We start from the raw sequence: 13066 nt of genomic DNA, 5'->3' as shown, positions 1-13066 counted from the left end.
ATCAACAGAAAAAGTCTGCTTCAAGTTAAAACATGCAAGTGAATATAAGTTGCATGAACAAGAAGAAATTATTAGTGGTTTTCCACCTCCACCGAAATCCTCAGGATCCAAAACAGGAATTTACAACGCTTGGCAGAATAAAAATTAAACCCCACTCAGAAATGTCAATATTTAAAATACGTAGTACAACCATAATTTAATGAGTTCTTTAAAAAACACCGGCACATACATGAAATGCACATTTTTCAAACCCCTTTTCCCCCAACATTAGGATTGAACATTGTAGGCACAGCAGTATTAACTTACTTTATACTATAAAATAAATTCCTCTAGGCAGTTCAAACACCATTTATTTAAACCTTTAGATATGCAAATCAAGCATGTGTGCACTGTTTATATCTTCTCATGTTCCACTTTTGGGACTACAAAAAAGAATTAAATTTTATGAGAATTTAAAGTCCAAGGACAAGGAAATCTGTGTTCACATAAATGCTGGATGCATGTGCATGTTTATATGTCTGTGTAGTGAGTACATGCATAACACGTAAGTGTATAAACAGCTTGGAACATTTTAGCCTTTCACAGTCATAAATTCTCACCTGAAAGGCAGCTGTGTATGTTCCATAGTAGATGCAAATGAAAGCTGTGCTTTTTGTGTACAGCATAGCAAAGGGTAAACCAATATAACACAATTCCATAATGAAGCTGAAACAGGTACTAATAATTGATTTTCAAAGAACAAGGAATGGATTTACCATCAAATCATATATTCATGGTCTATTAGCTAGCAAGCACAGAACTCAACTCTGATGATCTGCTCAAACTTGCAGTTGCAATGGGCTCTGCAATGGGCTGCTGTTCATACCTTTAGCCTGTCTGCTTCTTCAGATAGCCCATGTCAACCTGAATGTAATCCATCAATCAAAGATATGCAGTGGTGTGCCATCACTGCATTAATAATATTTGATCCAATAGACTTTGATCAAAAAATCTCAGGTGCTATGCAGATTCAATGAGTACTAAAAAAGAATGGAAAATAAAAGTATCAAAATGGTCACTTTAATTTTCCATCTTTTTTTTGCATTGTGCCTTCCAGGTAAGTAATAAAACAATTAATACATGTTAAATAAATGTCTGCAGCAGTGTTTAGCAGTGATAAAAATAATCCTGTTCAGGTAGGTCAAAAATCTGCTGAAAAACAAATGAAGACCAAGATATAATAACAGATAGTTTATTGTCATCGTATGAGCATGGCTCAGTTAAGGAACAGTTAATTTGTATAATGAGTGTCTTTGAACATGGAACAGGGTTAATCCAGGATCTTGACAGACATGAAAGACCAGAAAACCTTTTATCTTCTCAGTAATTTTCTTCAAAAAGAGCATTTACAGCCTGAACTTAGAGAAGGAACGATAGTGCTAAAAGCTCATCTTGAGAAGTCAAATGTGCACCAAAAAAGAACCTCGAACTTTTTCCTGTCCATGCAAGGCATTCATTAGCCTCACAAATAACAGGAAAATCAGTACTGCTGGGGCTTTCACAAGTAGATGAGGGTGTCAAGGGAGAGGCAAAAATCCATCCCGCAGGCAGCGAGTCTCAGGAACCTCAGAATGCTGGCAATGGCTTCATTAGAAACCAGAGAGCCTTCCTATGCCAAGAACAGACACTAAAATCTCAGACAGTTAATGCAAGAACAGGATAGAGAGGAGTGAGAATATTCTGAGATTTTGAAAACATACTCTCACCAAGTGTGGACTGAGAGGTTCTCAGGAAGGGCCAAATGAAATATTCCATTTCAGTGTTGACATTCTTTTAACTAAAATTAATTCCTAAACTGAAAACAACTCAGTGAAATAATCGAAATTCCAAGTTTTACAAATATTGGAAATGGATGTTTCAACAATTTCAAAACTATTTTACTTTTTTCCCAAAAATACAACATGGATCCCAAGCAAACCTCCCAGGGAACGTGGTGGCTTAGACAAATTGTCATTTTCAAGTACTGTCTTTATTCAGAAAGCTCCTGGCTATTTATACTGAAGAAATTTTTCATAGTGATTTATTGGTTGTCTTAGGACAAATGAATTCTGGAGTTCTAAGTCTGCATCAGCTATTGACGCACACAAACATATTCCTCTAATTATTCCATATGCATGCAATGCCTCACCCTATTTCATTTTTATAACTGTGCATGCTTAACACATTCCTTCTTTGCAATGTCCAAAACTATCTTTGCATTCTCAACAAGAAACATATTTCTCATTCACACATCTTGGGACAAACCCAGATGGTATTAGTTTCCTACAAGGGTATTTCCTGTATGTCTGAATTGTCAACACGGCTGTGGATTGCCATCATTCTCCTCTTATATACAGATTCTAGTCATGAAGAGCAAACCGTATATCCTCCACCACCCTGGTTTTTCCACTTGGCACACTTCATAAAAATATTCATGTCTCTCTTCAAATTATTAATATTTTTTCACTATTTCAGTTGGGAGGTAAAAACGAGATCTATATGAGTGATCCACAAAAATGCTTGATTATTTTAGCTTCCTCTAGTGTTTGCAAAGTGTCTTGTGGAAAAAAATGTATTCCTCTGGATCTATTTACCCCTTGTTTTCAGGTAGCTGGCAAGTTACGTGTATTTTTAAAGACTTACTGAAAGAACTCAAATTATTTGATTACTTGAGCCCATATTTGAAATTGAAGCTGTTGCTTACCTGCAGCGGTGCAGGTAAACTGCACGCTAGCCTTTCTGCCCTCAGGCTATGCAGCTTGAGGCTGATGGAACTGGTAAAGTATCAGTGAGAAAAAAGCTTGGGCAGTATCAGAGAATTCAGACACTTTTTCCGGCTCCCATTCAGTGCTTTTTCAGAAATGTGAGGGGTGCAGTGCTTAAATGTATTTCTGACCTGGGTACAAACATGACAGACATGCACAGATTTTGTGGGAAAAAAATGCCAATATAGCATTTTCTGTTGTTTTTTCTCGCTACCTTCGTATCAGGGCTCCAACAAGTACAATCCTTATGTTTCGAACAGTTCGATTTTAGGTAACAAATATGCTTCCAATGCTCATGCTGACATGTGGAAGCTTAAAACTCAGTAGTTGGATGTCTAAATCAATTTTCTGTTTGTATTTGTGTCAGTAAGACAAGACTCTGCTTTTTTCAACAACTGAATGGACAAAGAACATAGGTAGAAACAATTTCAATATTGGAGTAAATCGACATGACATAGTTGTCTAGCCTTCATCGAGTAGACCTGCTATATGTCTACTGGTAAAATGTTGAAGAATACTTACAGAGCTTCTAAGAATACAAATTCTGACTTTGCCTATTATTACATTTAGCATAATCATCTACTGAAAAATCCAGCCCCATATGCAACCAGCATTTGCTTTAAAGATATGAAACATCATTATCAAAACTATGCCGAATGCTTATGCTAAATATAGGCTGAAATATGCCTCTCCATGCATCCAGATTTTAGAGTCTGAAAGTTCTTCAGATATTAGGGAACAGAATAGCATTTGCTTTATCTTTAGAATTTGCACACACATTCTTTGGCAACTGAAAAATGGTAACGTGGTCCCATCTTGCTGTGCCTGCCGACAAGCCTCACACTCTACGTGATGGTTCTGCCTTCAGGAGAGAATCCCAGACAAGATGATAGGTGGAATATAAGCATCAATAACAGTTAACCTTTCATACACTTCTTGTCTCTGTCTTGTGTTTTTGTGTCACATGAACTTCTATCCTGCAAATTGTCTCCTCCTCCCCTAACAAAAACTATTCACATAATATGATTTTCCTGTTTCTTAAAGTAAGAAGAAAAGACAATTTGAAATATCTTGCAGAAAAAACTTTAGAACCTTTGCTAAGTACTTTCAGAGCTTTCAGAGTACTTTTTAATGACTAAAGCTAGAAATCTGATAAAGAAATAACCTTCTGTGGAGTGCCTTTATGTTTTACAGTGAAGATTAGCATAATTTTGATAAGCCACTGAACTCACTCTTAAAACAGTGACAGAGGCAGGCTCATAAAGCCCACAGTTTAATGTAGGTTATGTTGCAAATATGACTGATTACCCATTAGCACACAAACAACAGTAAAGACATGAGGACCAATCTGAGAGGAAATCTGTATCTTTTTTCCTTCAAGCTGGTTAAGGTTTGCTGCTTTCTCTCCCCACCCCATAGTATTTAAATACATAGTTCATGTGAATGTTAACATTCCCCTTGCAACCAGAAAAAGCAAGTATCTGCTTTAATAAACAGCAGTTCACTAGTGAGAGCCAATGGAGAAAGGCAGAATTGTTTGTAAGACAGAGTAATGTCATCAGGGCATCTTTCCATTTCCATCTCTCTTTTTTGAAAATAGTTATTTTTTAATGCCTACAATTAGATAGATCAACATTTCTGGTTTTAATTTAATGCAAAGAGTATGATAATTACTGCTATTCTGTTCTGAATTATATCCCTAAATTTCCATATAAAGTGGTCACGGTAAAACAGCATGAATTTGTTTTCGATTATTGGAGTACAGAATTTGTTGTAGGTTGGTTCATTTTACATAAGCACTGTCAAATTTGGTATGTGTCGCCATACATCCTCTTTTTTTTCCCTCTCTCACCACAAAAAAAAACCCAACCTCTTACAGCTCATTTTAAAGTGCTGTAGACTCTTTCGTGGACATGTATGAAAAGTCTTAATTTAGCAGCCCGGGAAGATCTTTGCACCATAGTAAGATTTTTATTTTTCCATAGCATATTTTTGTCTTTAGCAATGACAAAAGCAGCAGTGATTGGCTGAAAAGTCATGCCATAGAAAAGCAACTTATATATTGAATTATAATTCATAAACTCTTTTGACAACTCTCTGCCATTAGATCTGTATTTTAACCAAAAAAGACAAAAATTAGGAAACTTGCTACTGAAAAATCAAGATAAGTTTTATATACATAGTTAAGGAATGAGAGCATGAGAAAAACGGAGTAGATGTCTGAGAGGACCACGGTCAAGTTAGAACATTGGTAGAACAGTAAATCACTAATAAGATTCATTTGTGGGTTTTGTGTGTTTATGGAAAAATAATGCTACATAGCATTAAAATAGAGCATAAGTTTAAAAAAAATCATTCTTTATTGGAAGAGGTGAAGTCATGGTTTTGGTGAATGAAAAAGGTATTTTTAGTGTTTTGTCATCATGTCTTGTATTTATGAATGTTAATGAAATGTAGTCTGTTTTCTTTGGGGCATCATCTGAGCCAATTTTATTGGGCTGCCCACTGAAAGAGAGTTGTAAAATTTACCTTTATCACAGAAGTGGCATGGAAAGGTGAGTAAAGCTTAAAAGCAACAGAAAGGAGAAGAAAAAATACAAGGGTCATCAGGTCTATTCTCCCTATTAATGAAAGGTTTTCACGGTCAGTAAATTTGCTAACACTTACTGCATTCTCATTCACTTGAAGGTAGCTTTCGTGCTTTCCTAGAAGGCAAAATTCTACAGTACAATAGACCTCAAACCAATGCAGCTGAAAAGCTGTCAGGGGAAGGTAGTCTATAGCGAAAGAATGCTGAAGAGGAAAAGTATAGGAGAGCAGATAAATAAATAAATACATACATACTTACATACCAGAAAGTGGACGCATGCCAGGGAAATAAGAAGGAGCATGCTTATTTTTTACCTTCCCTTAGTGGCCTCCGCTGGTGAACCACTCACTGAATTGCTGGTGGAATGTAAAGCTTCCTTGAAAATAAATCCAGCTGGGGACAGAGGTGGAATCACCACCTGTGTTCCCAGAGGATAAATGCTGCTTAGAGCTCAAGAGGCCTCTGTGGTGCAGGAAAGTGTGTAATTCACACCTTCTTGAGCCAGTTTTACTGAATGCAATAATCATCTGGTCTTTATTTGAATCTCCCTCTTCCGGGACTGATTTCCACTGTCTTCTGTTATTCCAATTCTCCTAAAGTAGTGCAGTACATAAAGTTTCCCAGTCCAGATGCAGACCTCACATGGGCTCATGGCCACCTCCGTGCAAGCACACTCGCAGTCGTATGTCACACTGCCCAAAACCTCTCAATTATTGGCTGGCTCTTGGCAGTCTCAGGGATTTTAACTGCTTTTAGCCAATAATTGGGAGAGTTGTGAAAGCAGGATTCATGTCTTACTAGGAGAGTGTGATGGAGGCAAGCTGTGGGTTTATGTTGGGTTGGTATCTGCATTTATAAGTTTCATATACTTTCTTTAGGAGGACGGGAAGAAAGAATTGTATTATCAGGGGACGAGGATTGTCATTTGGATTAAACTAAAGACTTGCCCAGCAGAACAGCAAAATCTGGAGTTGAGGAATTAAAAAATAAGTACAGAGGACTAGGTCCTGCATTTAGTGACTGGTATCTTCAAAGGACTATGAAGGTAAGGAAAAGAAAAAACTTATCAACACCATGTCAAAATTTGTCTTTGCTGCAACAGTGGTAAGAAGAAAGAAAGAATTAGGCTTTAAGTTCCAGTGCTGTCCTTAGATCTCAAAGCATTTTTATTTGTTTCTATTCAAATTATGACCACTTCAGAGTTCTTTTGCTAGAAAACTATGCTGCATAAGAAATATGTGCGTATGATTCCTGTGAATAGGTGCTCTGACTTTTCCCCAAGTGCAGAGAAGCCCCATTCAAAATCCATGCAGAACTGGTCTTATGACTTCTTACTACCCTTTTTTTACCACCTTCTTGCTACCTTTTGATAGATCTGACTTTTGGACCCATTGAGCACTAAAGGAGTGGGACCATTATTACCTTATTGTGAGTTCAGTTCTGTAAAAAAAAAAAAAAAAACAAAAAAAAACATTTAAATATCACTGCAAACATCAGAAGAGACAACTGGTGATGGGTGCTCTTTGTCCATCGATGGTTTTCAGACAAATGCTGCCCTGCACCTAACAACAAAACCCACCTCTAACTTCAGTAGGATTTGTGCTTAAATTCCAAGAGTATGGCCCTCAAATATTTTTCCTGTATAAATTTAACTATAAAGCATTCCTGTATCTAAACTTATTTTTAAATCAAGTATTAAAATGGTGCATTTGTTAAAATATTGTAAGTAAAAAATATTGAAAATGTAAAAAAAACCCACCCTCTTTAGATAACTGCAAAGCCCATTATAAATGAAGAAAAAAGAAGTTTTGCAGCACACAGGAAAAAGGAAATGCTTTGGAGATATGGTCTCGTATGTATAATATGCTGAGCCATGACATCAGGGCAGTTATTTTTCCCTAAGGTAAATGTCTTATGTTACAAATTCTTCCCTTTCCAGAGGCCTCAGGCCCCACAGATGTTCAGATAACAAAGCACTTGAGTTCTCAACACCGAAGAGGTCTCTAGGAGCTCTATTTCTATACTATGCCTACAGCCCAATCAATTTCTGGTTTTCCTTCTGTATTTGTTGTCCTCTTTTACCTGTCAGAAGCATCTCCCTATTGTGTTTCTCAAAACAGTTGATGCCGCTTTAAAAGCTGAGGTGTGCCCTTGCAGCAGACCTTTTGCTCGCTTCTACTTCTGCTGTAGTCAAGTTTCTATCCTGTGCTGGGGCCAAATTTCCAAAACATGTCCATTAAGCAATCAGTTCCTGCTGAGAAAAATACCTGACATTGACCTTCAGCCTGACAGTAAGATCCGATAAAGGAAGGTTCAAATAAGCACAGATTCTTTTGGGATCTCCTAATCAGAAATCCCTTTCTGAAGAGTTCATATGGTACTGCCTGATAAGAGATTTTAGATGTTCCATGACCTCTTCCCCCATGTTTTTTACAAATAGAATTCCTTAAGATCAAATACATGGTAATGCATATTAGTTACGGTATTTATTACATAGGAAATAAACTAAATTAAGGGGGATCATAACTACCTCAACAAGTTACCCAGCATTTGCTCTGTAATAATAGATGAAAACAAATTATACAAAGATATTACATTAGAGCTAATATTTTAAGTCACAAATGACCACTGAGTATACATATTTTAAGCACAGCCTCTTTTAATAAGGTTGCTACTAATTTCCAGCATGAGAGTGGGATTATCCAGATGAAAAAGCTGTTAAGTATAAATACCACTCTTTTATATAAGCTAGTGAATTGCAAAATCAATTTTAAAGGAAAACTCAAAATCTGCTACCTATATTGTTTACTATTAAGCCACACAGTAATAGAAATAAACGGTCATGTCTGGTTTTGCTTACTAAATTCAATTGTTATTAAGGTTACATAATTAAAGGTCATGCTTACAATATAACCTATTCTAAATGAAATAGTTAACAATACCAGTTAACGCATTCCCATGTATTTCTCTATACTTACTATAGGAAGTAATACATATATTGATGTAATGAAATGGCAGCATATCTTAAAAATAACTGCAGCATATGTTTCTGTATTATAGAAGAAGTATCATACCGTGATAATATAATACTTAGAATCATAGAATCATAGAATAGTTAGGGTTGGAAAGGACCTTAAGATCATCTAGTTCCAACCCCCCTGCCATGGGCAGGGACACCTCACACTAAACCATGCCACCCAAGGCTCTGTCCAACCTGGCCTTGAACACCGCCAAGGATGGAGCATTCACAACCTCCCTGGGCAACCCATTCCAGTGCCTCACCACCCTCTCAGTAAAGAATTTCTTCCTTATATCAAATCTAAACTTCCCCTGTTTAAGTTTGAACCCATTACCCCTTGTCCTGTCACTACAGTCTCTGATGAATAGTCTATCCCCAGCATCCTTGTAGGCCCCCTTCAGATACTGGAAGGCTGCTATGAGGTCTCCACGCAGCCTTCTCTTCTCCAGGCTGCACAGCCCCAACTTTCTCAGCCTGTCTCCATACGGGAGGTGCTCCAGTCCCCTGATCATCCTCGTGGCCCTCCTCTGGACTTGTTCCAACAGTTCCATGTCCTTTTGATGTTGAGGACACCAGAACTGCACACAATACTCCAAGTGAGGTTTCACGAGAGGAGAGGGGCAGGATCACCTCCTTTGACCTGCAAAAATATACTGAAATATACTTGTGTATATATCAGAAAAATTCAGATATCAGAGATATACCAGAGTGCATTTGGAAACATATAGCTAGAAAGTAAGCCCACTTCTAAGGAATGCTTATGTGAAAATAGCACCTTTCTATAAAAATCCAGTATTCACTTGCAACAATTATTCTTCTTAATGTTAGTCAAAATACAAAGGGGATCATGCTGTGCAGTTATTTCACATTTTCACAGGTGTAAATATATTATGACAGAAATTACAAAAAGAAATGTTAAAAATATACTTCAGTTGAAAACACTTACTGGTGTAATGTACTTTCAGAACTGACATAATGTACCTAACCAACCATTTAAAAGTAAAGTAACACTTTAAGTTTAATGCATACAATTAATGTTTACCTGGCTTTATACTTAAGATAATATAATTCTGATGAAATTATTTTCATGCTTGTGGTCCTAAACTAGACCAAACTGGTTTTTAAAGGAATAATTTTCACAGAACTCCATAGCTGAAGCTTATAATCTGGCCCAAGGAAAAGCAGTTTTGAAAAAGGCGTAAAACTTGCAATTCCTACGAGTACAAGATAAGAGTGTTCACCTAAGGAGCTGCATAGGCAGACATACGAAGTGTGAGCTTCCAGGTTTAGTTACTACAGAGACTTCATATTGGCCCCAGACCAGAGTATGTTTAGATTATTAATTATCATTTCCGCCAACCATCCCAATGGAATGCAAAGATTTGTCTCATTCTTCTTGCCCATCTTTATTCAACTGACAAGCGTTAATGGTTATTCCATTAAATAGTGCAGAATACAAGCTACTACATCATCTATAGGCTGTTGGTGCTGGTCTCATCTTCAAGGGAAACTTAAGAAGAAAAGGATGTAAAGGATGCAAATAAATTATTAAGCTGCCAAGAAAAAGATGCAGATATGTGACACATAGTATCTACAAGACAATACTGTAAAGCCTGGGATGCTGGTTTCACAGGAGACATCAAAAGTCTGTTGATTAACAAAAAAGAAAGTTAGGGTCATTCTATATGGAAAATCTGAAATGTTGAGATCAGGCACATAATTATTCAGTTTGATAGTACCAAAATGAATGTTTGTAAGGGATTTTGTTGGATAGCTCTCAATTTACCCCACACCATATGAGACAACAGTACAGAAAATATATACTTGCTGGCACCACAGAGATAATTTCAAAAGCTATGGAAGTTATGGTAGTGATCTAGCTGGAAACAAGAGGTTTGCCAGTTAGTGATAAAGCTGAAAGTACACATGAACAATTATTTTCCAAAACAAGAAAAAATAACTACGGAAAAATTCAGCTGGATTTCCAGTTGACTCTAAGCCAACTAATGGCTTGATGCTGCACTGATTTCAATATGTTAGAGGGGTATTTCCAAAGTTTTTATTAAATGCATGAGTAAATAGACTTTTTAGAACACAGTGTGTCTGGCTTACTTTGAAAAACAGAAAGCAGCCTGACTTTTCAGGAAGCAATTGATACATTCCACAAACAAAGTAATATATTGTAGTCTAATGGAATCATGCAAGACAGCAATTAGTAGAAATAATGGCCTGATCCTATGAATACAACTTGCCATACTTACTACCTTGCAGGTCCTGTTCTTCATTCATTTGTCAAATTTTTGCTTCATGTGTACTTCATTAAAAGCTCTTCATTTAATTTTCACCTGTTTACGCTTTCAACAACTTCACTTTCACACTGAGACTGCTCCCATGACATCAAGTGCTAAATAAAATCTTCAGCTTAATAACAGAAAGATCTTTTCTCACTAATACTTTCAATAACTCACCTTGAATGGCAGGCCTAGTGTGACTCATAGACATTCCTGGGACCTTAAATGAGTTGAACTCATCTCTCAGGAGAAGCAATAGGACTGTCTTTGTCTGGGCACAACAGATAGAATCATTCATCAGGAATCTTTGTAATATGCCTTACTTTTCCCAAAGCAACTAATCTGCCTTCCTTTGCTTCAGACTTTATCATAGCAACTTGGTCAAAACTCTTAGAAACTCATACAATAATATCTACAATCAGTTCAGACTCAGCTGCAGAATTATTTTTGGCTCATAAAGGAGAAAGAGCTAGATTACCAGTTCCTTCATCCATGATGACTGCAACTGATTTGGCAGCTAACTAGACTTTCAAAACTAACCTCTCTGATAACCTCCTGAAACTAAATTTTTCTAGCAAACAAACTAGCAAATTTTGGCTGCCTCTAAATGAGCAGGATCCAGATTTCATTGTACAAATATGTTTGTATGGAAATCTCTTGACCTATTCACATTTCCATTTCTGACTCAGGTTTCTCTTTGGTGGTTGTGATTAAAAAGGAAATATGGCAATCGTGTTGTATTAAGATACAAACTGTGCACTTTCCCAAGTAGGCCTTTCGTGGGATGTCTTTCAACAGGAAGACGGGCTCATCCATCACTTGGAATTGCAAATACATTTTAAAAGCTTCATTCTCTCTTATAATTTAAAATTTCATAAATGGTTATCATGGGTGTGGTTAGAGTTGCAAAATGCTGTCTCCTTATGTGTGCAAAGCTGAAGCACTTGAATCTACTAGAGTCACTAGTTTTGAAAGGCTGGCAAACCCTGAGTTAAACTCCAAAACAACTATCAGCTTGTGAATAATCACATATATAAATTTAATTTGAATTGCTAACTATGTACTCTGTTTATTTCTGTGCCTCAGCTTCTCTCCCCTGTATTACCTCAACAGCATCAAATGAATCAAAGTTTTATTCTTCATTTATACAAATACAATTATAGGCATACTAATATTGCATACATTTTTAAATGCCAAAGAGAAATTTGCCTTCTATTTCAGTACATGGGGCATTTGCATTGTCACAGTACATTACATGGATTTGATGCTTAACATATAACTGTACTAATCTTTGTGGCAAACATAATAACAAAAGAAAGTTGTTTGGAGATTTTTCTATTTTTGTTTTAAAAAATACAAAAACCTTTCCATTGAAGGACCACATGTAAAACTTTGGTTTCTCTGCACAGAGACCAAGGCTGCTTATTACCTACAGTATACTAGCTATGATGAACAGACCACCATAGTTGTGACAACTGATGTTGCTGCCTCCAGGGTAAAACAAAGGTTTACATATTACACAAGCAATTTAACTGTTTTCTAAACATATTGCCAAGACAGTGGGAGTTGGCAGCCAGCACTGTGTTTTAGGTTTTGGATACTTGGATTAGAAGTGACTGCTGATTATAGGCCTTTTTATTTGTCTTCTACGAATTACAAGAAACCTAGTAACCCAGCAAAGAATCCTTTGCAGCACTTAAACTTGTCTTCATGGCTTCCCAAAGATTACATACACAAATCACTCCACAAAAGTGGCGTAAGAGAGTTGTGCATAGATAACTACATAAGACAATTGTCTTGTTCTAACTCTTAGAGACTTCCCCAAAGTGAAATGTTTTATAATCCTTTTTGTGCAGTAGTCAGGAAAGAAATGAAAGAGTTTGGGCAAAGATTATCCACAAGAAAGAAACTTTTTTTTTTGGGTTCCAGCTGAAACACAATAAAGAACATAATTAACTTCACAATTCTTTGTGTTTTTCATTTGACTGCAGGGAGGAGATGAAAGAGGACTGTTAAGCCTTGCATTCCATCCCAATTACAAGAAAAATGGAAAGCTGTATGTGTCTTATACCACCAACCAAGAACGGTGGGCTATTGGACCTCATGACCACATCCTTAGGGTCGTAGAATACACAGTATCCAGGTATCACTAGAAGTCGAAAATTCAGTAGTTTTGTGTTTCTTAGCAACCTTTTCATTTTAGTATTTCCCATTGTTAAAATAAATTATTTACAATGTGTATATACTTGCACACTTGCAGAAAAATTATTGCTGTTTTTATTTCAAACAGTAGCTTTGGAATGCCAGTATGTACACAAGTTTATTCTTTTCAAGATCTTGTTGTTGTTGTTATTCTGTCATTTTTAAGTTATAGTTATTCCTA

The 13066-nt window shown here is 36.5% G+C and overlaps 1 protein-coding gene across 1 annotated transcript in view; it reads left to right on the top strand.

Moving 5' to 3' along the window:
- HHIP (hedgehog interacting protein) overlaps positions 1–13066 on the top strand; it is a gene marked incomplete at both ends in the record, with an annotated part of 71575 nt that overhangs the window by 38179 nt on the left and 20330 nt on the right. Inside the window, one exon of the mRNA XM_080613600.1 lies at positions 12675–12826. Coding sequence (XP_080469726.1) covers positions 12675–12826 — 152 coding nt within the window. The remainder of the gene's footprint in view (positions 1–12674; positions 12827–13066) is intronic.

This window comes from Psittacula echo (assembly GCF_963264785.1).
Source record: "Psittacula echo genome assembly, chromosome: 1".
NCBI classification, from domain to species: domain Eukaryota; kingdom Metazoa; phylum Chordata; class Aves; order Psittaciformes; family Psittacidae; genus Psittacula; species Psittacula echo.
This window is presented reverse-complemented; position numbering and strand designations above follow the sequence as displayed.